Source organism: Penicillium chermesinum (assembly GCF_028974085.1).
Source record: "Penicillium chermesinum strain IBT 19713 chromosome Unknown utg000007l:1.0-2695246.0:1.0-2697696.0, whole genome shotgun sequence".
Taxonomy (NCBI): Eukaryota; Fungi; Ascomycota; class Eurotiomycetes; order Eurotiales; family Aspergillaceae; genus Penicillium; species Penicillium chermesinum.
In genome coordinates, this window is record NW_026695317.1 from 416,253 (window position 1) to 442,013 (window position 25,761).

The 25,761-nt window shown below is 50.3% G+C and overlaps 13 protein-coding genes across 13 annotated transcripts; 6 read left to right on the forward strand and 7 right to left on the reverse strand.

The window, feature by feature from the left end:
* Positions 1-1,263: 1,263 nt before the first annotated feature.
* erg6 (sterol 24-C-methyltransferase) lies at positions 1,264-2,535 on the reverse strand (the record flags this gene model as incomplete). The annotated part of the gene is made up of 3 exons (XM_058478158.1): positions 1,264-2,161; positions 2,229-2,263; positions 2,332-2,535. 3 exons carry the CDS (start codon positions 2,533-2,535, stop codon positions 1,264-1,266), a joined length of 1,137 nt encoding a protein of 378 aa, XP_058326488.1.
* A 226-nt stretch (positions 2,536-2,761) lies between these two features.
* N7468_008863 (uncharacterized protein) lies at positions 2,762-2,998 on the forward strand (the record flags this gene model as incomplete). Its single annotated transcript, XM_058478159.1, has 1 exon — positions 2,762-2,998. One exon carries the CDS (start codon positions 2,762-2,764, stop codon positions 2,996-2,998), a length of 237 nt encoding a protein of 78 aa, XP_058326489.1.
* Positions 2,999-4,830: 1,832 nt separating this feature from the next.
* Positions 4,831-6,198, reverse strand: N7468_008864 (uncharacterized protein; the record flags this gene model as incomplete). The annotated part of the gene is made up of 3 exons (XM_058478160.1): positions 4,831-5,634; positions 5,702-5,892; positions 5,952-6,198. The coding sequence occupies 3 exons, from the start codon at positions 6,196-6,198 to the stop codon at positions 4,831-4,833; spliced, it is 1,242 nt and encodes a 413-aa protein (XP_058326490.1).
* An 813-nt stretch (positions 6,199-7,011) lies between these two features.
* N7468_008865 (uncharacterized protein) lies at positions 7,012-7,379 on the reverse strand (the record flags this gene model as incomplete). Its single annotated transcript, XM_058478161.1, has 2 exons — positions 7,012-7,233; positions 7,299-7,379. 2 exons carry the CDS (start codon positions 7,377-7,379, stop codon positions 7,012-7,014), a joined length of 303 nt encoding a protein of 100 aa, XP_058326491.1.
* Positions 7,380-8,216: 837 nt separating this feature from the next.
* Positions 8,217-9,425, forward strand: slt11 (Pre-mRNA-splicing factor ECM2; the record flags this gene model as incomplete). The annotated part of the gene is made up of 3 exons (XM_058478162.1): positions 8,217-8,354; positions 8,410-9,070; positions 9,136-9,425. 3 exons carry the CDS (start codon positions 8,217-8,219, stop codon positions 9,423-9,425), a joined length of 1,089 nt encoding a protein of 362 aa, XP_058326492.1.
* Positions 9,426-9,677: 252 nt separating this feature from the next.
* N7468_008867 (Mitochondrial zinc maintenance protein 1) lies at positions 9,678-10,055 on the reverse strand (the record flags this gene model as incomplete). The annotated part of the gene is made up of 1 exon (XM_058478163.1): positions 9,678-10,055. One exon carries the CDS (start codon positions 10,053-10,055, stop codon positions 9,678-9,680), a length of 378 nt encoding a protein of 125 aa, XP_058326493.1.
* A 1,238-nt stretch (positions 10,056-11,293) lies between these two features.
* On the forward strand, positions 11,294-12,749 carry N7468_008868 (putative ribosome associated DnaJ chaperone Zuotin; the record flags this gene model as incomplete). The annotated part of the gene is made up of 3 exons (XM_058478164.1): positions 11,294-11,446; positions 11,508-11,648; positions 11,700-12,749. The coding sequence occupies 3 exons, from the start codon at positions 11,294-11,296 to the stop codon at positions 12,747-12,749; spliced, it is 1,344 nt and encodes a 447-aa protein (XP_058326494.1).
* A 920-nt stretch (positions 12,750-13,669) lies between these two features.
* N7468_008869 (Zn(II)2Cys6 transcription factor) lies at positions 13,670-15,354 on the forward strand (the record flags this gene model as incomplete). Its single annotated transcript, XM_058478165.1, has 2 exons — positions 13,670-14,473; positions 14,527-15,354. 2 exons carry the CDS (start codon positions 13,670-13,672, stop codon positions 15,352-15,354), a joined length of 1,632 nt encoding a protein of 543 aa, XP_058326495.1.
* A 959-nt stretch (positions 15,355-16,313) lies between these two features.
* Positions 16,314-17,873, reverse strand: N7468_008870 (aldehyde dehydrogenase family protein; the record flags this gene model as incomplete). The annotated part of the gene is made up of 5 exons (XM_058478166.1): positions 16,314-16,427; positions 16,481-16,744; positions 16,786-16,897; positions 16,950-17,341; positions 17,472-17,873. 5 exons carry the CDS (start codon positions 17,871-17,873, stop codon positions 16,314-16,316), a joined length of 1,284 nt encoding a protein of 427 aa, XP_058326496.1.
* Positions 17,874-18,090: 217 nt separating this feature from the next.
* Positions 18,091-18,938, reverse strand: N7468_008871 (type 1 glutamine amidotransferase; the record flags this gene model as incomplete). The annotated part of the gene is made up of 3 exons (XM_058478167.1): positions 18,091-18,387; positions 18,438-18,661; positions 18,713-18,938. 3 exons carry the CDS (start codon positions 18,936-18,938, stop codon positions 18,091-18,093), a joined length of 747 nt encoding a protein of 248 aa, XP_058326497.1.
* Positions 18,939-19,915: 977 nt separating this feature from the next.
* N7468_008872 (uncharacterized protein) lies at positions 19,916-23,238 on the forward strand (the record flags this gene model as incomplete). Its single annotated transcript, XM_058478168.1, has 2 exons — positions 19,916-21,514; positions 21,616-23,238. The coding sequence occupies 2 exons, from the start codon at positions 19,916-19,918 to the stop codon at positions 23,236-23,238; spliced, it is 3,222 nt and encodes a 1,073-aa protein (XP_058326498.1).
* Positions 23,239-23,327: 89 nt separating this feature from the next.
* On the forward strand, positions 23,328-23,882 carry N7468_008873 (uncharacterized protein; the record flags this gene model as incomplete). The annotated part of the gene is made up of 1 exon (XM_058478169.1): positions 23,328-23,882. One exon carries the CDS (start codon positions 23,328-23,330, stop codon positions 23,880-23,882), a length of 555 nt encoding a protein of 184 aa, XP_058326499.1.
* A 598-nt stretch (positions 23,883-24,480) lies between these two features.
* Positions 24,481-25,159, reverse strand: N7468_008874 (uncharacterized protein; the record flags this gene model as incomplete). Its single annotated transcript, XM_058478170.1, has 3 exons — positions 24,481-24,795; positions 24,852-25,073; positions 25,124-25,159. 3 exons carry the CDS (start codon positions 25,157-25,159, stop codon positions 24,481-24,483), a joined length of 573 nt encoding a protein of 190 aa, XP_058326500.1.
* Positions 25,160-25,761: the final 602 nt, after the last annotated feature.

A 25,761-nucleotide genomic window follows, 5' to 3' on the forward strand; every position in this document is an offset into this window, starting at 1 on the left:
TGCAAAACAGACCCGAAGGGACGATCAGGCTGCATGGCCCGCGGTACCTGTTTATTATATAAAGGGAGAAAATATGGAAAAACGACATTCGTCGTTACACCTATCCTAAGGCATTCTCGTAGCGACATCGCTCGAACATAGCATGCTATTCAAATTGCCATCGTACATATATACCACACTTCGCTCATCACGCCGCCATCCATCCAGGCATATGCGTTTTGGAATCCTGAGAGTGTGCTTCCCCATGGTTGTCTGAATCACTGCGCGGGTCCAGTTTATTTGCGACTTTGTTTACGCTCGGGGGATTCAGACCATGAACAACTTTATCTTTCACTAAGATGTCTCTCGATTAGAAATCTTAATCTCATAGGGCTGGGATACTAGGATACGAACTGCTTTCGTCCTGCCCGTTCGTTTCATCGTCATGGGAGCCCTGTGCATTTTCTGGCGTGATAGACTTTTCGTCTGCGGTAGGTGTTAAGACGGACTACAATAAAGGATTTATTTGATATAAGATTAGATCACTGACCACTATCTTTATGATTAGGTGCGACGTTTCTCATTGTGTTTTCCGAGCCGTAGTATTCTTGGGTAGTCGGTTCGCTCGCGGGCTGAGTGCAATGTTCCATCGTCACTCCGTGCTCCTAGTAACCAGATTACTAGTCAATTCAATTAAGGTGAAGAACACTCGAGAGAATCGTAATAAATCTAAAATCCTTTAGCTGTGGTGCAGATGCTATACGTCCGACGTAAGGCTTCCTTTTAATCGTCATAATGTTGTCATTCGTATTACTATTAGAGCGACGGCTTTTAGTGCGCATGGACGTACTTTTTCCCTTGAGATCTTCGAAGGGGGGCCTATAAGGCCGCCCAAAGCGCGATCTACAATGCTCAAACCTAATACAGAATAGCCGCGGGGGGATAGACAAAGGTGGACACAAAATTAGAAGATAAGACGGAAACATCGGCAACTTGAAAACAAACAGTGTTCTTGGCTCATTAATCTTGCCTCAATACCTATTATATATCTATTTCCATGTCAAAGAAACGAAAACATCCTACCGAGACCAGGACTCAGTAGATATGCAAGGCCCCGAGATCTACCCCGGAGCGGTATACAAATAATAACATGACAAGTGAATACAAGATGCAAGATGTATGGGAAATAAGCCGCAATGGGTTATTGCACATCAAGACCAAGGCCAAAGCCACAGACTCCAGAAAAAAAGAAAGACAAAAGAGAATTTTGAATGGCTCATTCGCTTACGCCTCAGGCTTCTTACCGACCATCAAGTACATGGGAGTGAAGAGATTCTTCTGGGCACCCTCGACCAGACAGTCGCCAGCCAAAGCCAGACTGTCGGCGGTCTTCTGGGAGCCGCGGGGGAATAAGCCAATGGTCTCACCGGCACCGACGAAGCGGTGGGCGAGGCCACGGCCCCACCAGGTCATACGGGCAATGGTGAAGAAGTCCCAGATGGAACCCATGTGCTTGAAGGAGCCCGCCAGCGGGTAGTACCAGGGGGTAGGATCGGGGCGCTGAGCAAGATCCTCGTGGTGCTCGAGGATGAAGCCGGCGTCCTGGAAAGCCTTCAGACCCTCGGAGACCCGGACCATGTTGGAGATACCGTCACCCTGTTCGATACCAAGGCGGATGCGGCGGTGCTCAGGGTCGTCATTGTTGTACTCGTCGGTCATCAACCACTCGTAGACACCGAACTTGCCGCCGGGCTTGAGGACACGGAAGATCTCGCTGTAGACACCGACCAGCTCGGGGGCGTGCACGGTGGCCTCGATGGCGTAGACGGCGTCGAAGGTGTTGTCGGGAAACTTCATCTGCATGAAGTCATCCTTGACGAAGGTCATCTTGTCGGACAGACCCTGTTTCACGGCGTAGTGGGTGGCACGGTCAATCTGGTAGTCGTTGTTGTTCAGGCCGGTAACGTGGGCATCGGTGAACTTGACGATCTCACGGGCTGGGCCACCGACACCACAGCCAACATCGAGGACCTTCATACCCTCAGTGATGCCGGTGCGCATGGCCAAGTAGTGCTCGTGGCGAGCGATGGCCTGTTGGAAGGGCTCGCCATAGGCGAAGCGACAGAAGTGGAAGGAACTGCCCCAACCGTACTCGTAGAAATCGGTGGCCAGGTTGTAATAGCTGTCGAATTGTCAGTTCCTGGTGCTCCCGGTCCTGTGCAAGGCGTTATAAGGGGTTAAAAACATACTGTCGGGTCAACGTGGCGTACTCTTTGCGGCGAGCCTATTCGAAGTTGACAGGTCAGTACAAGGTTAATGAAACCTGGTGATAATGAACTGCGCTTCACATACCTCCCGAACCTCCTCGGTTTCTTCGACGTGGCCCTTATTATCCCAGTGCTTGAAGTACTCGTCGACGGCGGCCTTCTGGGCAGCAGCATCCTTGCCGCGCATGGCAGTCAGACCCCCGCGAGCCTTGGCAGATTTGCCGTGCAAGGCATTGTTGAAGGCAGCATCACGCGCCTTGTCCTCGCGTTCCAGAGCAATAGGAGCCATGGTTTAAAGAAGGGGGGGGTGGATGGGTGGTTGTAAAAGGGGGGAAGGGGAGAGCCGAAAAAGCGGACTTCGTAGAGAACGGATCGGATTAAAAGAAGTCGGATGGAAACCACGACTTCGAACGGCGAATTGAAATGGTTCAGCCGCACAGAAGAGAAGAGGGAAAGAGATGAGACTTTGAGACTGGAAATGCAAGAGCAGAAGCAAGATAAATAGACAATCGCAGATGGCCAAAAAAATGCAGGCCAATCACGAAGCCCCTGAGCGGGAGGGAGGCCCTGAGACCCGAATGAGTCTGGGGTGGCTATTAGTCTATTTACCGCCCGCTCGAATGAGCCAATCGCACAGGGCCGGCATGAGACTAAAACTGCCGGATCATGCAGCCCCCGGGCGGTCAGCTGCCCGGATCTCAGACAAGCCGGGCGCACCTGGGAGTGACCTGATTCTAGAAAGAACGCAGTAGCTTGAAGAACGATCTGCCCAGGTTTTCCCCGCAGGAATGAGAAATGTCGGAGCTTCCATTGGGTTGACCCGAGAGACCCTGCCTGCTCGGAAAGAGATCTAAATCCCATATGAGGGCCGTACGAGCTCCACTGCGACCTTTTCTTCTCGTGTTTCTGCTCCTGCTCCCGATCCGAGATTCGTACTTTGACGAGTAAAGATCTGGTCGTAAACACACCGCCAACTGCACGTCCACTCCATCTATCTGCGTTTGCATGCTCCACCTTACCACCGCGGTCGCTGGTCTGCACTGAGTATCATATTATTGCTTCGCGAAATTGATTCAATACACTAGTCAAACTTCCCAAATGCATATCCTATATTCGAATTCTTCGAATTAGTAACTTATGAAACAACAGTCGCATAGGCCAATTATCCAACGCGGTTTCCCTTGCAACCGCACCCAGCCCACTGTATATTCGCCCTTTCCTCGTATCCAATTTCTGGCACGTGTATTGCATGCTCCCGGCCTCGCGTAACGAATCCAAGATTATCTTCTGGGGTGGAATTGATATCCGGTACTTTGCTCTCCCGAAAGACACCACGCAGAACCAGACCGGTCGCAATTTCGTGCAAGCAATGGACGAGTGGGAAGGAGACTTCTCTTCGAGGACCCCACAGAACCCATTTTGGTCCGTATACTGATTCGGATCAGCGGGGCTCATTAACCCGAGAGAGGCTCACCGTTTGGTCAACGAAGTTCATGTAGTCGTCTCGGACCTGGACATAGTATCCGAGCTCAGATAAGAGCTTCAGTGACGCATCCCTGGAACCAGAGTCAGTATCTTGGAGTCCATAGAAGCCGATTTTCTACTTATTATGGAGCGACAATGCGAACTGTGCGATCAACTGTCCAATCAATCTAAACAGGCCACCAGTCTGTGCCCGAGCGTGGGAATTGTATGAATTCTTGTTTGAAGGTGCCCGTGCTGACTTCCAATTTACCAGCTCGAGATATGCATCTTCCGTGAGAGAATCTACGTCCCTAGTCCATGGCAAGTCACAGCTCTGGACGATGCACAGGGGATAAGTGTTTCATGAGAAGAAGTGGGCCTAGAGCGTTGACTTTGAAACTGTTTAGTGCACCGGCAGCGTCAATTTGAGATGCGGACATTTCGACATGTAAGATCTCGGGAAGTATGAGAGCCAGGCGAAGGGGCGTCTCTGGAAATTGTTTGCGAATGGTATCTGCCATTGATGATATTGTAGATTCATCTAGTGTGGAAGGTTAGATTCATTCTTGAATGGTACAAGATACACAAGATCGATGGAATTGGGAGGAACACAAATTTGACACACCCTTTACGTCACCTTCTAATAAATTAGTCGTCTCTCGGCCTCTGGCGGTACTCCCTTGCTAGAGAGCAACTTTCCACGGACTTCATCGCAATCCTTTCGCGCCGTGGCGACGACAGGGAGATTTGTTTGCGAGAGTATTTGCTGAGCGAAAGCAAAGCCTATCCCGCCATCAAGCAAGTTCGTACCTTTCACACAATTCCACTAACAATGGATATTGCAACAAAGGGAAATACAGTGAAATCGTGGTTCTTCCTAGGGTTGGATGTGATACCATCTTGCAGAGGTGTACTCATAGGTCTAGGCCAACGGGCTGTCCTACAGGTTATGAAAGTTCGTGAACAAACTCTTAGCAAACTTGTACTAAAACTTAATCGAAACGAGAAAAATATTGAAGCTACCAGGTAATGCCTTAACCCAAGGGCGGTTTAAGGGGGGTCGCAGTATAACAGGTATCGCAGTATAAGAGGTTCTGCATGTCTCGTTCTTACTCTCCTTTCACCAGTTTTCCTCCAAGCTTGAAACCTCAGAGAGCAACGAGAGCCTCTGAGATTTGCCAGGAGACAACGACTCATGCCGGGATCGAATCGGCATGTTTTCCTTAAGAGGATTTTTCTGTGGAGACCGAGACCGAGACCGCGAGGGTACTTTCACAGAGTCGTGATCGTCATCCAAATCACTATCCTCCTCCTCAGCTGCTCCCTGCATTGCCACAATTCTACTCAAATGCCACTTCAATTCGAGCAGTGCCATCGATGGCAGTGGCTTCGCCACCGGATCCGGTGTTGTGATTTTGAAAATATACCCCGAAGGTATGATTTTCCCAGATCCTTGGTGGAACAATCTCATCGTTGTCCGCTCCTCTTTTTCTCTCGGGCCTTCCCTGAATCCCGTAGGTATGTCTGAGTAAGGGTGAGACTGTACTGGCACAAGCTCGTCTCGGCGTACGGATTTGAGAGCCAGAGGTAGCCAATGGAATGCTACCTTCATACTGGTCCCTTCCTTGTTGACGCTGATCGGGCGAAATGCACAGACAGCATTGTCCCAGTATTGGTGAACCTGAATACCGAGGGTCATCATGTTGGCAATGAACTCGGTATTCAGGGACCCATCTGGGTCCGGAAGAAGCTGCTCTTGCCAGTCCTTGACCTTTTCTTTACCCCAAAATGCCTCTAACCAAGCCCACATTGGGTTGACTTTGCCAGTGGTCATGTTCAGCTTGAATGGCATAATATGGGACACCTGCAGCGTAGGTTGAAGGAGCTTGGTAAGGACGCATTGGTTGTTGTCCCGGGCAAGTGTCTATAGTAGAAGATGTTAGCAAAATAGGAGTCGTGGTGGGAACGGGGGTCAATAAGCCTCAGCGTACCTGTTCTCTGACATCGCTGCTGCGCATATTCGGGCCACGGGAGGGAACAGGTAATCGAGAGCGAGGCAGTGACCGGCCTCGAGGAGACACACCAGATGTACCAGGCGACCGAGACCGAGCTTGGTGCGTCTGGCGCGGTGCCGCCAGACCTGCTTGCGTCGACGGTCTGTTGGCTTGTTTGCTTCCGCCCCCTGAATAGAGAGAGCTTGTAAGAGGGGACATAAGAATGATAATCTTGTGGTTGACTTACAGACGCCAGCAAAGTCGGTCATGGGAAGAATTTGGACCTGACGAACCCAGGAACGGCGGAAGAGATCTTGATTTGGATCTGCAGCGGTTCTCAAGACACTGATATCGCTGAACCACAGCGGGAACAGACTGCCACGGGGAATAAAGGCGAGTCCTCCCGCTTGGTTCATGATACTTTCCACCAGAGCCTGACGCTCTGGATCCTCGAACTCGGAGAAGATGTGCTGGGAATCGATTTCCAGATCCATCTTGTGAGGATGTGGAGGGCTTGACAAAAGGGAGTTTCTCAAATTTTCTCGACGTAGCTCGTGGGCCAAGAGGGTGATAGAGTGGTTGGGGAGGAGGAAATTGGGAAGGTACAGAGGGATTTGTGGTAAACATGCCCGACTACACCTTCGGCGGCGGACGTTATACCACATGCCCGAAAATAGCTTCGGTCGACAAGTCAGCTGGTCTTCCCGCAAATACCAACATCAATAGTCCAGTTTATCCAGAAATGTCAGTTGTGCATGGATTTGCGCTGGTAACACCCGCTTCTCGTGGGACTTGAAGACCTGAAATGGGACAAAGCGCAGTGCAGTCCAACGAAAGACGAGACTGGTGTATTCAAGGCTCAATGAATGAGGAAGTTGCAGTGAACTCCCAAAATAAGCCCTTACGGCTACCTTCGTGAGCATGTGAATCTTGATTACTGCCAACACATTGCGTTCTCGAGGATTGTCAAACCAGAGCTTGTCGCTTCAGATCGAACTTCGCTCAAGGACCAACTCTATATCGGATGTTACTCAAGACGGGTTTCGCAAAGCAAACTGATGTTTGATTATTTGATATGACAAAGTGAGTCTGACTTGCAGAGCAGAACGAGCGTATATGTGCAGCAATCGCACCCAAATGAGTGATACTAATAAACAGCGAAAATATCAAAAACAAGTCCGAAGTTATCCTTCAACACAAGGTTGGTCTGATCCTCGGGGCGCTTCCAATCAAGCAGCGGCCTTTTCCAAGTGAATACAATTCATTGTTAGGCCAATAGCTGTGTTGTCTTTGTTTGGGACGCCTGTTTAGACGTAAGAATTGGCTGACGCATTTGCGGAGGCGTCCGCGGAAGCATATCCATGGGAGTTGGCGCTTGCAGATGCGTTGGCGCTCGCACTAGCAGCGGCAGAGGCTTCAGCGTGAGCGGAGGCTTCAGCTTGAGCGGAGGCTTCTGCCTGGGCCGATGCTGATCCGCTAACCGAGCCAGTTGCGCCCGGGAAAGAGAAACTGATGCTTGTGCTGAAGGTCTCCGGTGCAGTGCCAGTGCCAGTGCCAGCACCTAGGCTGCCAGAGATGCTTGTGCCAGTATTACCGGATCCGGAACCGCTGGCACCAGCGGAGCCAGAGCTAGAAACGCCGGTTCTGAAGTTCGGCTAGTGATATGGAAGGGCATTATGGATTACCAAGGCTCTGCGAGTCTCTAATTGATTCAACGATCAGATAGTTTGCCGCGTTGATGATTTGGGATTGGTCCAAGACTGTGTGAGGAACGGGTTTCCCCGCCTGAGAGGAGAGTTGTCTTCAATATCGTCGAGCCTATAGAAATGAGTATCTAGATCGCATCTGATAGCAGTACGGCACTTACAAAGACGAATTGTGGAGTCTCTGTGGAATACGCTTTACTTTCTTCACCGTCTCAGACCAAGCGCATGTTCAAAGCGTCGACTAAATTCTCTGGGAAGCCTTTAGAAGGAAGAAAATATAGTGGTAAGATGCCATTAGGTGCTGACGCGGAGGTTAACAAGTCCGTGGATACACTGTTAGTCGTGATACCAGCAAGCCTAGTATAGCTGCATGCACAGAGGCTGGCCGTCCATCTCAGCAAGAATAGAAAGGTAGAAAAATTGGACATGTATGCAAAAGGCCAAACACTGTGACTCGAGCTTGACGCCTCTTGAGAAAGGCCGTGTACAGAGAGCTGTTCGCAGCCGTTCCTCAAATCAAGTTAGGCTCAGACCTTCATCGTCGTTTTGCGTATTCAAACCCCCCAAAAGCCATGTATGCTATTGAGTGATACCTATATAAATATATTGAAGCTTAGAGAGAGCAAATCAGAAGATCAAAATGACAAACATTTCCCTCCAGAGTCACTCCGCATGTCTCCATTATATAGCGGTCCCACCTGCGTATCACATGACATACCGCCTTCCGCCACCTCAATATCCATAATCAGAAATCAGATCAACGTTCTAAGGCTCATCGCATCCCAAGTGGTGGCAGCTCCGCAACCATGCCTCCCCAGATCAAGCACGATCTCAACCGCTCCGGCTGGGAAACCACCGACTTCCCCTCCGTCTGCGAAAACTGTCTCCCCGAGAACCCCTACGTGCAGATGATCAAAGAAGATCACGGCGCAGAGTGCAAGATTGTAAGCCACATATCTCACTTCTCCCCCAACCCCAAACTAACAAGATCTCTCTCAGTGCACACGTCCCTTCACAATTTTTCGCTGGAAAGTCGACCGCACCGCGCGCCAGAAGCGCTGCAATATCTGCCTGACCTGCGCCCGGCTCAAGAACTGCTGCCAGTGCTGCATGCTCGATCTCTCCTTCGGGCTGCCCACCACAGTCCGCGATGCAGCCCTGAAGATGGTTGCCCCGGGCCCCGAAAGCTCTATCAACCGCGAATACTACGCCCAGAACCATGAGAAAGAGATCGAAGAAGGCATCGGCGCGATCGAGGAGTACGAGAAAACAGACGACAAAGCCCGGGATCTACTCCGCCGCCTGGCAAACAGCCAGCCCTACTACCGCAAGCAGCGACGCATCGAAGCCGCGCCTACAGACGACGCCGCGGAAGAAGGCCAAGCGTCCAGCTCGACCGACGCCCCTCGTACACACAGCCGCTACGGCAACGGGCCAGGCCCGATTCGCACAAGCGAAAGCCGTGTGGGCAACCGCTTGCCTGGGCGTGGCGGCGGACGGGGTGGTGCTCGAGGTGGTCGGGCATTCACGGCACAGCGGCAAGTCAGCGCGGCGGATATTGCGCCCCCGGCTGATCCGAACATTACATCTTTGTTTGTGACAGGAGTGGAGGATGACTTGCCGGAGCATGCGCTGCGGTCTTTCTTTTCGGAGTTGGGAAGTTGCGATCGCTTGTCTGTTCGCACCGCTCGCACTGCGCGTTCATCAACTACGCTACTCGTGCAGAGGCCGAGGTGGCTGCTGAGCGGTGCCAGGGTAGGGCGATTATTCAGGGCTGTCCGCTGCTCGTGCGCTGGGGTAAGCCTAAGCCTTTGGATAGCATGGATAAGGAGGAGAGGATGAAGAATGCGCGAGAGGGCCGATTGGCTGCTGGTCCGGCCCTGACAGGAAAGGGCAAGAAGGCTATTACTGCTGCCGGGGATATGGGGAGCGAAGAACCGAAGGCTCAGAACTACGCGGTGGCTCCGCCCCCGGGGTCTGGAGCGGTGCAGTATGCCAGTATGTCGGGGGAATGAGTGGCGAGACTTGCATGGGTGAATGCCAGACTGTACTAAAACGGGGTTTGCATCATGGGTTTTACAGCGGGCGTTTAAGACGGATTGGTTCTTGTATGCAGTTCTTCCTAATAAAAATACCCCATTGACGCCAAAGAGAAAGCAAGAGTCGGGTATACTATGGTACATTTTGCAGATGCTAGCGCGGGAAAGTTCTGTACACTCGTTCCTCGTAGGCCAGGACTACCCGTCCACGGCGACCCGACGACCCGATCATGAAGAGCAGGCCTTGTGAATCTTCACGTCCTTATTGCCGACCTTGATAGAATCATTGTCGCCCCGTTCGATCTCGTCATGGATCCGAAGTTCTGAAACACCAGTCAGCACCCAGCCATACCCAACTCGGATCTCACATCCGGACAAGTGCCATCTGTCGAAGAAGAGATCATAAAGAGCAGAAAACGTACCCCACTTAGCAGCCTCGTCCCCATCTTCCCTAGCACCCTGCACGATGTTATGGCGTAGAATATTCGCAACCTCCAGCGCATGATTGATCTGCATGCCGGTATCGACGCCAACACGGCGGTTCTGGTCGAAGTTATTCCTCGCCTCCTTGCGCGCGGCGGAGGAGGACTCGGGTGTCATCTGCATGGCGTGTTAGTACCTTGAGGAAGTTGAGCGGACCGAATGGAGCCCGTCGGGGATAGGCGCCGGGGGTCGAGACGGACCTCGGAATGCAATGCGAGTGAGAGCGCAGAATCTGGCGGTAGGCGCTCAGCGCTGCGGTTGAAGGGGCGGACATGATGGGTTGGGTTGAGGGATGTGGACTGGGAAGACTAGAGGGTTCGATTGAAAAGATGGCGCGGCGACTCGGGACGATGGGACGGAGTTTGGACTCACCGCCGCGGGTTCCGCTTTTGATGTACGTGATGTTCTTTGCTCTTTCTTCAGTTTACTATTTCTTGATGGAGGAGGGCTGTGAAGAACGGGCACTTGGACGTGTCAGTTTTAGGGATCTTCATCGGCTGAGTATCATATTTTCTAGTTTTTATGAATCTTAGTTGGTATAGGTTCAATGGGAAATGAAGTTGCAATATGTATATTTTCAGCGAGTATAAGTAAACTACGAATAGAAATGAGTATCCCCTCCATCATATTAGACTTGATGATGATACAAAATGGCACAGCTTAACTTTGTGGTCTAACTCCGAGTTGTAAAGTTCTAGAACTGGTAATTTCCCAAGTCCAATTCGGTTCAGCCCTGGAAGCACATCATCATCAGAGAACAGTGGCATTAGTCTCGTTTTCCCGAATTCTCTAATTCATCGCGATCTGGGCATCAACCCCGTTGGACTCAGCATTACTTGCAGTCTTCACCCGAGCACGCCTATACGTTCTTCGAATTCGATCTGCCAGTGGACCATGATCTATTCAAAAGCATGATGCGTCTGTGGGACACGCAAATGCTTTATCAGCCTGATCATCTTTCCTTGCACTTTATCAGAAATCGACATTCTCTGGTACTTGCTCCTCTTCCTCGGCGACCTGTGTTTAATGGCTTTGGTTTGCTATTTGGGATTCCATGAGGGCGATCAATTTTTGTATATGGGCGGATTTGGACGAATTCAGCAAGTGCAGAGTGATGACTATCTCGAGACATGGAAGGATAAGAACTTAACTAGTTAGTAGCTCTCACTGTACATTATGGGTTTTATATAAAGACAAAACTGTCATGAAATTATGAGAATTCAAGTTTGGGATTAGAATAGAAGAATTATGTCGTATCAAAATGGTGATTGGCGAGTGGGGCTCACCGCCGGAAAAAAAACATGAAAGAAAAAAGTCACAGTGGGGTTTCTCACCATCACCACCTTCTCAACCCCAACACAATGGCTTCCGTTAAGGCTGTCAACGTTCAGCTCCCATCTCTGCCTTCGGGCTGGAGTGCCGACAAGGACTTTAAGCCAGTCGGAACCCTTTCTCCGGCCATCAAGCGCAACTTGGAGCCCGTTGGCCCTCACTTCCTCGCCCACGCTCGCCGTGTAAGTAGCATTCCGGCCTCGCTTCATTATACCACGGAGCAAGTCACTAATCCCCTTATAGAAGCGTCACAACCGTACTTTCTCCGAGGATGAGCGCATTGAGGCTCAACAGAACGTCAAGAAGACGGAGGCTGAGGATGACAATGAGATCTCCGAGGACGAGGACCCTGTGATGATGACTCGCGAGGCCAAGGACTGGAAGGTAAGGAAGCTCAAGAGTACTACATCGCTGTAGTTTACTGACCCCATGCAGGGCCAGGACCATTACGCCGTCCTCGGTCTCTCCAAATACCGTTGGCGCGCAACCCCCGAGCAGATCCGCCGCGCCCACCGCAAGAAGGTCCTGCGCCACCACCCCGACAAGAAGGCCGCTATGGGCCAGACCGACGAAGACGACCGCTTCTTCAAGTGCATCCAGAAGGCCACTGAGCTGCTCCTGGACCCCGTCCGCCGCCGCCAATTCGACTCCGTCGACGAGGGCGCCGAGGTCGAGCCCCCAAGTAAGTCCCAGATCAAGAAGCCCAGCCACTTCTACAAGCTGTGGGGCGCCTTCTTCGAAGCCGAAGCCCGATTCTCCAACAAGCAACCCGTCCCCAAGCTGGGAGACGACAACACCCCCGAGGCCGAGGTCCGCGCCTTCTACGACTTCTGGTACAACTTCGACAGCTGGCGTACTTTCGAGTACCTCAATGAGGATGTCCCCGATGACGGCGAGAGCCGTGACCAGAAGCGTCACATTGAGAAGAAGAATGCCAACGCTTGCCGCAAGCGCAAGACCGAGGATATTGTTCGTTTGCGCAGTCTGATCGACCAGGCTGCCGAGCAGGACGAGCGTATCAAGCGCTTCAAGCAACAGGCCCGTGCTGGCAAGGATGCCAAACGTAAGGCCAAGGAGGAGGAAGCCAAGCGTCTGCAAGAGGAGAAGGAGCGTAAGAAGGCCGAGGCTGAGAAGGCTGCCAAGGAGGCCGAGGAGGCTGCCAAGGCTGAGCGTGAGAAGAACAAGAAGGCCAAGGAGGCTGCTAAGAATGCTGCTAAGAAGAACAAGCGTGTTCTCAAGTCATCCGTCAAGGATGTCAACTACTTTGCCGACGGTGAGGCCTCTGCTGCGCAGGTCGACTCTGTTCTGGGCGATGTTGAGCTCATCCAGAGCAAGATCGATGTTGATGAGCTTGCTGCCCTTGCTGAGCGTCTGACCCTTGCCGGCAAGGATAGCAATGCTGTCAAGACTGCTTACACTGAGGAGGCCAAGCGCCTGGCTGGTGCTGGCAAGATCAAAGAGGGTGATGCTAAGTTCTTTGTTTAGAATTAGACTACTCTGCTTGGTATGACTAAAAATTGGCGGTTTCTAATGAGAATAGAGAGATGAATGCAATGCATGACATAGACCAATTCACTCTCCATTACCTTGTATTTGAACCAAAGATATTGTGCCGCCTGATTCAAGTCTCACATCAAGGGTGTAGCGTTAACAACCACATTTTCCCAATGGACACCCTGTTTGATGAATCTTCACCTGTTCCACTTTAGCCTACCGGTCTCTACACAAGTCTGGCGATGACGCTTACGATCTAGTGGTGTTACCACACAGTCTGTTTGAATCAACCCCATTTTTGATGAGATTTCACCAGGTTCCTTCTAGCCTGCCGCTCTCCCTTCTGTCTTGGTGCTAATTCCTGCAACTAGGTGCTGCTACTTTCGAACACTTAGTAGTACTATCAATCAGGTCATTCAAATCGACGCTATGTTTGACAACTTTACACCTTTTTCATTGTAGCTTGCCTTCTAGCTTCTACTCTAGGAAGGTAATCAGGTGAGCATCTTGGACCCTGAGAAGAGTTTAGGTGACAATGGCACACGCTGGCTACGCGAACTCGCCCCTTCTCTAAGTTTGTTCCTAAACCTGCAGACTTGGTAGTACGGACAGGAGAAACGTTTTTCAGATCAAAATAAGAATCACTAGGATACTCCGTCTTCAAACTACACCCAGTCATTCCCAAAAAGTGTGTATACTTATAATTATATATGAACATGATCGAAAGGCTGGCAATTCGAAAAAACAAGCTCTGGTCATGAATCAGATTTCCATAAAGTAGTCAGATCTTCTAATCGAAGACATGCCAATGATGGCAAGCGGGATGGGCCTGATAAGGAGCACTATTAACTTTCTTCTACCCCACAGCCGCCTTATCTCTCCGTCTACCAGCTTTCTTCCTTCCACACACCATGCCACCAGATCGGGAGCGCACACGAATAGTCCGCGTCCGGACCGGGTGCCTGACCTGCAGGCGGCGTAAGAAGAAGTGCGATGAGGTCCACCCGATCTGTGGCGGCTGCGTGCGCAACGACCTCGGATGCCAGTGGCCAACGACAATTCCCGGGCGCAGGAACTCTGGTTCGCCAAAGGATATCCCTACGGATGCTGAGCGCCGGCGCTCGAGTCCGGGAGGTTCTTTGGAAGAGTTGGGGATAGTGAGTATCCCGGGGAGTGCCTCGTCGCGGCGTTTATCTTCGGTTTCGTCTATCGGGGCTCCGTCCGCAGAGGGTGGCGATCTAGTAGATCTGGACGGAGCGACGATTCTGGACGCAGAGGCTCTACATCGGAAGGCCAGTGTTGCGAATAGTATCGGGAATATTGAGGAAGTGGTGGCGTCGCCGTCAATGGTCGGACATGTTGTCCCAAGAACATTATCGATGCTTCCTGGTTACGACGCAGAGTCTTATCAGCTGCTCAGCCATTACTTGAGTACGACTGCAGATTGTATGGCGAATGGCACAACTCCGATCAATCCGTTCCTTGTACAAGTCGTCCCGCTAGCTTTCACGAGCGATCTATTGCTACAGCTGGTGATCACGCAAAGCGCTGCCCATCGCGCATTCCGACGACGGGATGAATCAGACTCCTTGGCCCAGTCTCACTACACCAAGTCGATTCGATTATTTCGGAAAGGAGTTACAGATTTCCTTGACGGAAAAGAACCAAACCCGCTAATGCTTCTTGTTGGGGCTTTGCTGATGTGCTTTACTGAGGTAAGAATAGGCATGGCTTTTCCCTTGCTCACGGGCACTAACACACCCACCAGACCGCAAAAGGGGATATGACGGGTACCGTGTTTGATCACCTATCGGCCGCAAATTCATTACTTGTCAAACTGTTGGAGAAAAGCGATGCGGCTGTGCCAAGAGACTTGAAGGCATTTGTTGTGGAGTACTACGTTTACACAGCATCTGTGAGCATGATTTCCATCGACGCCAGATTGAGCGGACAGATTTTCCTCAATTTCGACCTGGAGCAGCGCGCACGGGGCCTTCTAACAACCAACTACGTTGGGAACCTCTGTGGTTGTTGGCTTGAGCTCCTGTTGCTCATTCCATGTATCTTTGATCTTGGTCGACAATGGATGACCGGCGATTCCGACAATCATGCTCCCACCGCAGACGACTTTGCTTTGTTTGCCTCCATCCAGGCCCAGATTCTCCGATGGTCCCCCTACGCTTCAGTCGACCCCGAGGTCTACCTTGCTGGCTTAATCTTCCAGCAAGCCATGTTGATATATCTCTATTCTTCCCTTGGCGGGTACCAATTTGCCGCTGACGGTATCTACAAAGGCCTGATTCAAAGCGCGGTATCAGAAGCAATGAACTATCTCGAGCAACTGCTGCCTAGCGCTCGGATCAACTCTGGGATGTGCTGGCCTATCGCAGTGGTTGGCTCGTGCTTGGAGGACCCGGAGCGACAAGAGACTCTGCGCCTCAGAACCAGAAAGATGGCCACGCACTTCGGCCTGGGTAATATGGACCGAACGCTCCAGCTGTTAGAGGCAATGTGGCGACTTCCGTTTCCCGAGGCTGGTCCTTGGAATATCTCTCGCACGATGCAGCAACACCAAATCTGGATCTCCTTCGCTTGAATGGAACTTTGAATGTACCCTCATTTCGCCATCTATTCGGATATAACAGATTGAGACTGTTTTTGGCCGAACGTCACAAGCTAGCGGTTTATGCCCTTGTCTGCACCGCGAAAGCCACCCAAGTCTCTGGGAAACCGTCTTACGTTCCGGATATTTTAGACACCCACTCGAAAGGCTTGTGATAAAACTGCTTGGAAGACAGACAAGGGCTTTCATTGCACCCCAAGCTCCCCATAAGCCAACACCATACGGGCTTCCAAGTTCTTGTGAAGCCATTCTAGGTCCTCTTTGAAGCGAAAACCTATTGAGTTGCTGGGGTATCCTACTAAACCCCGTCCCGGATTTTCAGTATAATCTGAAGCCTCTACACGAGCCTCTACACTAGTCTCCGATGATTAGTTTGAGTTCATTGGCTACATTGGGCTCGTCCAAAGGGGAATCCGCTGTTCGTCATGCAAAACCACCAAGGGCAAGCCCATAATCGCCCTCTGATAAGCAAGGATTTGTACATACTAGTAACATGTCACCAATCATGAACGAAGAACCTTATTTACGAAGTCATGCACACCTTTACGTACACCTAACTAAGTTCCGGAAAATATTGCGCTATCTAGTGCAGTACTAAAGTTCCCCGCTCCATTTTCCGTTTTCCTGGGCACACAGAACAGCTTCGGGTCGTAGGGCGCAATGTCTCGGCGGTTAAAGATACATTGCGCGCTCCCGGACCGCGGTGTGGGTCTCCGCCCTCAAAAAGTTGACAGTGCGATTAGGCCTTGTCTCGCTATTGGACGCGCTGCCTATTCTTTTCAGATTGACGTGGCTCTGATGGAAAAATGAAGAAGCCATTGGAAAAGTATTCTTCGATTCTAGTAGGGCTTCAAAGAAGTTCATCAATTATACTATGGCCGTAAAACATGTCAATACCGCTCAGGGCAATCTATATGAAAAATTCTGGGACTTTACGCAGAGACACCCTTAATGTGGTAGCTCTTTAACTTGGTAAAGCCGTCGTAGGCTCGGGGACCAAGAGTTGAGCCCAAGCCAGAGGATTTCCAGCCGGTCCATGCCAGATCCTGATGATAGGTTAGCATTTTAGTAGAACCAAAAGAAGATTACTAGTACTTACAGCGGCAGGGTAATCACAGCGGTTAATGAAAACGGTACCGGCTTCGATGCGGTCGATAATCTTCTCGCCGGCATCGAAGTCCTTGGTCCACACACTGGCGGTCAAGCCGTAATCACTGTCGTTGATCAAGGCGATCGCCTCGTCATCATCCGCAACCTTCATGATAGGCATGACAGGGCCGAAAGTTTCCTCCTTCATGGTGATCATGCTGTGGTTGACGTTGGTGAGAACGATAGGGGCGAGCCAGTTGCCTTTGGTAGCAGTCTTTTCGAGGGCAAAGGTTGGGTTCTCGGGGTAGCGTTAACGGCGCCCTTGGACAGGGCATCTTCGACGTGAGACTGGATCTTCTTCTTCCCCGCGTCGGAGATGACCGGGCCGATATTGGTTTCAGGGTCGTTGGGGTCACCAAGCTTGTAGCTATAACAGGGTTATTAAATAGAACATACGAAGGATTTCACGAAAAACGTACTTCTTGAGCTCCTCCTGCACAGCGTGCAAGAACGCATCGTATACCTTCTGGTGGACATAGACGCGCTCAACGGAGCAGCAGCTCTGTCCACTGTTGAAAACAGCACCATCAACGAGGTTCTCCGCTACATCCTTCACATCAACATCTGGGCGGACGTAGGCAGCGTCCTTACCGCCAAGCTCGAGGTTCACAGGCTTCACTTGACCAGCGGTAGCCTGGCGCAGACGCAGGCCACCGTATGTTGATCCAGTGAAAGAGACCGACTGGACCTCAGGAAGGGCAGCAACCTGGTCCAGAACGTCCAAGCTGCCAATGTGAAGGACTTGAAGAACGTTTTTGGGAAGGCCAGCAGCAGTGAAAGCCTCGGCCATGCGCTCTCCGTATAAAGGGACCTGGGGCGAGGACGAAGGAGAACAGTGTTTCCAGCGAGAAGGGCGGGGACAATAGCGTTTACAGCGGTGAGGTAGGGTACTTGAAAACATCAGCTAAAATAAATCAAGGAGGGTAGCAATGCCCACTCACGTTCCAAGCAGAAGCAATCAGCACTGGGCCAACAGGGACACGCTTAACAAAGCGCTTGAAGTTGGCCTCCGGCTTTCCAGGAAGATCTGCCAGGCTCTCTTCCGCAATATCCATCATGTGTTCGGCGCGCATGCGCGCAGTCTTGATCTCGCCAGCGGGGAAGCGGATTGGACGACCCATTTGCAGAGTGACCTCCTTGGCAAGCACGTCGATGTTCGAATCAATGTGGTCCAATGCCTTCTTCACAATGGCCTTTCTCTCATCGAGGGTTGTGTTGCGCCATGACTGAAAGGCAACCTTGGAGGCTGTGGCAATCTTGGTCGCTTCAGCGAGAGAGTGACCCGGGTGCTCAAAGATGACTTCGTGGGTGGCGGGGGAGATGGTTCGGACTGCGTTGAACATTTTGAAGAGGGTAACGCGACAATTCTATAAAAAAAGTGGAAAGGTGGAAAGAAGTTTGATGTGACGAGGGGAGGTGGCGGTTATATAACGTGGAGCTCTACCTTATCGCGCTTCCCCGCGGTCTCTTATCGGTGCTTATCATGGCTTATCGGGCTACGCTTTGCGCTGTTGTGGTTGATGTGTCTATTGCTCTTGTTATTTCTAAAATAGAACTATTCTATGCAACTGCCTCTTGCAAGAATTGGATAATTCTCTTGGCCACTAACTCGCCGTCGTGTTGGTTGCCTGCCCTGGAGGAGCCACTCTGGTACATCTCGTCATTGAAGAGACCCATGTCATGTCTTGCCTGCACGAGGTTGGTCATGATGTATTCGTTAAATTCAGGGTGCGCTTGAACACTAATAATTTTTCCAGGCTTGTAAAGGCCTTGGATAGCACATGGCCCACTGAATCCAAGGTTTTGGCAGCCCTCTGGGACCTCGAAAACGATGTCCCTGTGCATTTGATGAAGGTACTAAGAAACGTGAGTATAGGCTCTGCCCTGGAGCATGCAAATGAACATACCAGTGTGTCTTTCCCAAATACCTCTTTGCCCACATCAGTTAGGTTGATGGAGTCCACTGAAATCTCCCACCCATCGCCACGGCCGACCTTCGCACCAAGCGCCCGTGCCAGAATCTGATGTCCGAAACAGATGCCTACAACGGGCTTCTTGTGCGTCTGGACAACATCTTTGACATATTCAGTCAGAAGAAGGATCCAGCTGTCATCCGCGAAGGCATCATGCTCTGTTGGAGGTCAGTGGCGAGACCGATATCAGAATTTGCGGGGAACCGTACTGCTACCAGTGAGCAGGAAAGCATCAACCTCGTTGGGATTCGGATATACCGGGTTCTCAACGACGTGCCATTTACTGACTTCGACGGTCACTTCCGGATCACCGTTCGCTTCGACGCCTCTCTTGAGCAGGCTCTCGAAGATATCACCGTACCCGCCGAGCTTGGACTTCACCGAGGGGATAGGAGTGTCGCATTCTAGCACAGCAACGCGAAGTGTTCGTGGCATGTTGCCAAATGTGTTGGGATGATTGGGTCCTCTTTCCGTGCTGTGGGTGTCTCTGGTTTGGCTGTTGCTTTAAGGTGCTTCCTTCGCTGAGTCGTGATTACGACCGCGGTTGGCCCCACCGCGCGGTCCGAAGTTACAAGATCGCGTTATCGCCTCCTCAGGAAACCGTACTAAGGACTCGAGTGCCCAATGCAATCCCACGAATTTCGTTGGTACCGAACATGGGCACATCGAAGAAGCGGCATGTATCTGCCCGGTTGCCTGATTTCTGCAATATGGAAATTCTATGCTTGTTAACATGTGATTAGCTAAAGTTGTCTGGCCTGAGATGTGTCTTTAGACAGAACCTCTTACGCCTGAAGCTTTAGCTTCGAAGTTTCTTTGGAATATAGGTGTTCGATGAAGGTACGTTGGCGATGTTGAAACTCGGAATATCTTCCACGAATCGTGGCTCCGGTCCTAGGCCCATAGCCTGTTAGTCGATCTTCACTTCCGACATGAGCAAATTAACCCAACTCGGGGGAGACTCCTAGTATATGCACGCCGCTACTTTGTACCAGCAAGCTGGCCCTACTGAATCATATATGGTACTTCCTACTAGTTCGCCAATACAGTATATGTTATTCAAGTTACCGGTTTAAACTTTGGTATTAACTGAGGCAGTGACTTATGATAGCTCTTATCCGCGGAGAGAACCCCCTGAGAATATTAGATTATTTGCCCAAAGGTGCCATAGCTCCACAGATTATTCTGGGGACTCAAAAGTGGCACTTCTGAGCTTCACATGAGCACTGGCATAGCCGTATATGATAAGCGCCCAATCACCATGCGAACATATTTTCTTTTGGCTAGCCCCATGCAACCTGCAGGAGGCGGGGCTGAGGCTGTGGGCGGCAATTTCCAACATCATCCCAGCCCATGGCAAACCCGATTCTGAGGTTCTACAGTATCTCCGGCCGTTTGATCGCAGTCTCACAATGCAATCTGCCAAGGCAGTGATAAACGGTACAAACCAGGGGTTTCAAGTGGTGCAAAACAACGGGTCCATCAGCCTTGCGCAGCCACCACCGGATTACTCATGTCTGCGTGACTTGCGAACAACGGATCCCCGTGATGATAAGCATCGAATCGAATCGGAAAAGGGAGGACTCCTAGCTGAATGTTGTCTCTGGGTTTTGAAAAACAAAGAGTACACCAACTGGCGTGATGACCCAAATAATCGATTGTTATGGATCAATGGTAGCCCCGGTAAAGGGAAGACGATGCTTGTCTGTGGGATATTAAATGATCTGTCTGCACGCTCGATTAATGTGGCCTTCTTCTTCTGCCAAGCTAGTGACGATCGTATCAATACTTCCACGGCCGTTCTGCGGGGACTGATATTCATGCTGGTCGATCAGCAACCTTCGCTTCTCCCTCACGTTCAAAAGCGGTACGACATTACAGGAGAAGCACTTTTCACAGGAATCAACGCATGGGCTGCGCTGAGCCAAATATTGTCAGACATTTTGGAGGATCCACAGTTACAAACTACATACTTGGTAATTGACGCGCTCGACGAATGCGTCGGCGGGCTACAGCAACTCCTGGATTTTATCGCCGACAAGTCCTCTCTGGATTGCCGTACGAAGTGGCTTGTTTCGAGTCGCTGTTGGCCGATTATTGAGGAATCCCTAGGACTGGTAACCCAAGATTCTAGGGTGTCCCTTGAGCTGAACGAGGAGACTGTGGCCCGGGCTGTCGAGATGTATATTGAACACCAGGTTCAAATTCTGTCTCAGCGAAAAAAATATCAACCCCAAACAAAAGAATCTGTCCATCGCCATCTACTGAAAAATGCCCAAGGGACTTTTCTTTGGGTGGCTATCGTCTGTCAGGCCCTCGCAAAAACAAAGGCCTGGAAAACGATCGATCTGCTCTCCAGCTTCCCGCCGAAGCTTGAACCTCTCTATGAAAGAATGCTATTGGGACTCCTTGATTCAGAAGAATCAGAGATATGCAGTACGGTACTCGGGGTCGCTTCGACTGTGTATAGGCCTATCATGCTCGATGAGCTTTCTTCCATGGTTGACATGCCTGAGGATATTGTTGGGAATGAGGAATATTTGGCAGAGATAGTTGGTCTCTGCGGCTCTTTCCTGACATTGAAGGACAACGCAATATCCCTAATTCACCAATCCGCAAAAGATTTCCTAGCAAAGAATGGGTGTGATCGGATCTTCCCTGGAGGAATTCAAGCAACGCATCATACGATATTTTTACGGTCAATCAATTCATTGTCTAGGACGCTTCAGCGGAATATATACAATGTCCAGTCCCCAGGCTGCCTAATTGAAGAGATACAGAAGCCAGCTCCAGACCCGCTAAGATCAATAGGATACGTGTGTGCGAACTGGCTGGACCATCTTCAAGACGCATACCGTTCGAGAAGCGACCTACAACTCACATCTGAAGATAGCAGAGTTCTGTCTTCATTTTTCGAAAGCAAATTCCTGTATTGGCTGGAAGCCCTGAGTCTTTTGAGGGACATACATCGTGGGATAAAAACAATGCTGGCATTCCGCGATTTGCTCGAGGTTAGTACAAATCCCTCATTCTCCTCTCTGCTCTGGGTCGAGAATGATGTTTCTTGCATATTGAGTATTTAGTGGAACAATGAACTCATGCAACCAACTAGTCGTTCGATGTGTCCAGGATGTTCATGAAGCGAATCCAGGACGCCTGTCGGTTCATTCAACAGAACGGCACGATTATCCAACAAGCTCCCATGCAAACATATAGCTCTGCTTTGATTTTTACTCCAATGAAAAGCTTGACTCGATTATCCCACTTCGATCAGAAATCGAAATGGCTCCTCCGCGATCCGAAAATGGATCAAAATTGGGGATCCTGCCTTCAAACGATCGAATTACTAAGGCTTGCCAAGCAGATAGAATGGTCACACGATGGGAAAAGACTCGCAGCAATACTGAATGAGGCTCACCATAGTGTGATTATTTGGGATCCATTCTCTGGACAGCGCCTTTCCGTCTTGGATGTTGAAGGAATTGAAGTTTCGACGATGGCCTGGTCTCCCAAATACATTGAGCAGCTCACTGTAGTAGAAAGCTCCACCTCTCAAATTCAAACATGGGATACAGATACTGGGAAATGCATCGCAGTATTCCGGCCATCTGCCACGGATATGGGATACCCAGATCATATATGTTGGTCAAGAAACTCTACTTGGCTTGCAGCATCTGGCTGCAAAGGAATTGACATATGGAATGGCATAACCGGACTCTGGACCCTATGTATCCCGATCAACAGGGATTACTCTCTTTCCAGCCCCTTTTCATGGTCGCCAGATGGAACTCAAATTGCGATTTCTTCTGACAAGGGCCAAATTAGGATCTGGGACCCATCGAATGGTCTTCAGTCAGCCTTTCTTTCGATCCGTGGAATAGTAAAGTCGATTGTGTGGTCCCCCGATGGGACTCAAATAGCCGTTATTTTGGAGGATTTTACCCTGATGATATGGGATTTCACTACAGGTGGGCTTAGATTCGTGCTCTCAGATGTGAAGACCAATCCCGTTTGGTCACCGAGCAGACGACGACTGGCCTCCCTGACAAAAGACAATCACATTGCAATCTCGGATCCTTTTCAAGGGAAAGAAATCTCCATTCTACGAGACCATGTAAAGTTCATTCGTGCTAGGGATATGGGCTGGTCTCCTGATGATACTCGTCTAGTTCTATGTTCAGGAGATCACATTACTCTCTGGGACCCTTCTTCCGGCCAATGCACCTGTGTACTGAATGGACATACCTCTCAAATTGTGCTAGTCTCATGGGCACCGTATGGGGGTCATATTGCATCTGAATCGATTGATAATATCGTGAAGATCTGGGAAACTTTTGACAACGACGATGTTCTGTCTAACGAGAGTCAACCGGGGGGTTTAAGAAGTGGAAGCCCTTACCACATTTCTTGGTCTCATGATGGAAGGCTGTTGTCACTAAACTTGATGGAAGAAGCGGGAGTCTGGAATGCCACTGCCGATGATATCATCACTTTCCAAGGCCTTCAATATCTCGAGTCAATATGCTGGTCACCTCAAACCCCTCTCCTTGCAGCTGTGAGCCGTGGGCAAGTGAAAATATGGGACTCAGCGACGTGGAATTGCATATGGACAAGTGGTTTTCAAATTCGAGAACGTGACTTTTTTTGGTCACCTGATGGTCGTAAAATTGCTATGATTCTAGCCTCGCATCCTGCGATTGGGATCTGGGAAAAGAGAAGCCTGTCCGGTTCTTGAAGAAGGACGGTTTCTCTCTTCTTTCTTCAATACAGTGGTGCCCCAGCGGGAATCGACTCGCAGCAGTATCATGGAGACCTTCTTCAAGCATGCGTGCTGCCAGAAACACGCAATATGCACTCATCATTTGGGATGTTGTTAGAGAAGTTATTGGACACGAATTTCCCTTTGAAAATGAAGTTTACAAGGTAGAACGACTCATTTGGTCGGAGGACGGAGCTTGCGTTGCAGCAGTGCTGCGGCATACCGATCAAGAGCGGTATTGGAAAGTTGCTACTTCACAAGGCCTTTTTAAGGCTTCCATGGACGAACGAACTTCTGAAATAGACACTTCGCCCACCGAGATTCGGAGGAAGAACTTCTTTGTGTTTCTCAATGCACCTACGTTCGATGCTGTAGGATGCATCGATCCAGATACCACCTTCCAGATCGCGATACCGCCAGAAAAATACCAATTGGGCGACAGACAGAGTTGGATATATTTCAATGGGAAAAGATTGCTATGGCTCCCACCGGCTTACAGGCCCCGTCTAGATTCAGGAATTGCGTTTCATGAGACCCAGACTACTGTGAGGGTTGCAATTGCCTGTCTTTCGGGTCAAACCCTTACTATGGAATTCGCAAAGGATTGTCATAGAATTTGAAGGCCGCCACTCTTTGTGTGAGGATAAAATTTAAATTGCGTCCCCTCTAGCATGCCTTTCTATCCGGTTAAACAGTGTGATTCTCTAAACCACAGCTCCGAGGTCTGCAGCCTAAGTGAGAATGTTAATAAATTCGCTGCAACAGCAGTGAAAACAGAAATTTCAACCTTCTTCAGAGCCTCAGTAGTTGGTAGTCACCTAGTATCCTGACGGGGACATTCCGCTCCCACAGCTTTACGGTGCTCCCCCCGGATCTCCCACTAGAGATTCAAGGTCGAGGAAACCGATTTCCCATAAATTAAGATCGCCTATGAGGATAGGTTTCTCAGACCTTCTTGAGGAGAATGGATCTATATAGTATTTTAATACTAAGTTCCGACCCGAGGGACCCTAGAACTCAAAGTCGTGCCCGCTACGTCAATAATGTCAGCATTGGCTTGCTATCCCAAGATAATAAAGCTCAAATTCGGGCCTGACAGACACAGACATCAAAATTTGAGTATATCACTAAGTTCATTTGTTTCTGCATTTCTAGGCCTAGCCCATAGATACACTCCCATGTCGTATTCTCTCATTAGTTTCATTTCGGGTATCATAGTTATGATCCCATGATGTTTCCCCATCCAGACACTTCAAACAATGCACTGATATTGCGAGACGCCTCAGCGATAGACCGAGTCACAATCATTACCCCAACACAGGCAGCGAAGCCCAAGAACATGAAAAGTGTGTCGACCTTGGCCCAGACACAGCGAGGACGGATATATTGACCGTGGTCCCCATTATAGCAGTGCTTGATTTCGTCCCTGTATTCGCAGCCTCCACTAATAAGCACATTGTCCCAAGCAAGGCCGTTATGAGCAGCAGTGTTATCACAGTCAACGTTTCCTAATGTGACAGCGTACGCCTGAGACTAGCTTAGAAATTTGTGTGATGCGCAGATGTTGAGTGTTCGGGGACGGGGCTTACAATTCCGGCAGCCAGTAGAGCAATGCCGGCAAGAAGATCAAGAAGCCAAGGAACAAACTCCTGCCAACTCTCAAGAAATGAAATAATAATCCCAAACAATGCGGCGACCACACCGAGAGTACCTGCGGACTCCGCCCATTTCGTTTGGGGAGGGACGGCTCCGATGATTTGTTGTATACCAAGGGTGATAGAGAGTCCGAGCGCGACGATGCTGAACAGGAGCTATAAGGTGTTATCTTGGGGGCCTGATGAGATAGGCAGATATTATTGACCTGGAAAGTACGGGCAATACCCGTAGCCAGTTGCATTCTTGCAAGACTTGTGACTTGTCTCAACGGCGCTATGACTTTTTATAATATATCTGTGGGTAAGTGAAAATGGAGCTCAAGGCAGTATTTAGATCCTCTGCAGGAAATGAATCAAATTGCACTACGCACCATAGTTCGCGGGCTAAGGAAGCCTTGTTCAAGAGACAACTGAATGCTAATCATCGTCTCGGTTAGCCTGACTACACGGGGGCCCACTCGACCCTAAAGAAAAGCACGTTTGCTCTTGATAGGGTGACCAAACCGGCATATCCCTGAATTGCAAGGCAGACTTGTCTTCACCTGCTTATCTTGCGATGCGGGGCGGCCGATTGGATCGGCACAGGACTCGAGCCCCTTCATATCGGGGCATCAGAGCCCCATTTAGGGATGATGGGGGAGACGACACCGTATCACATGGGCCAAGGTTTTTGAGAGACTCAGCATTCGACGCATAACAATTCCCTTCTTAGCCCTCAGCTCTGAGTAGTTGAGTTTTGTCGAAATCTCGACACTGTTTTGAAGGGGGGTTTTAGCCCCCACACAACCCGGGCTTAGCGTGAAGCAGAGCCCCTATAGCACACGAGCCGCAATAAGCCGGATGG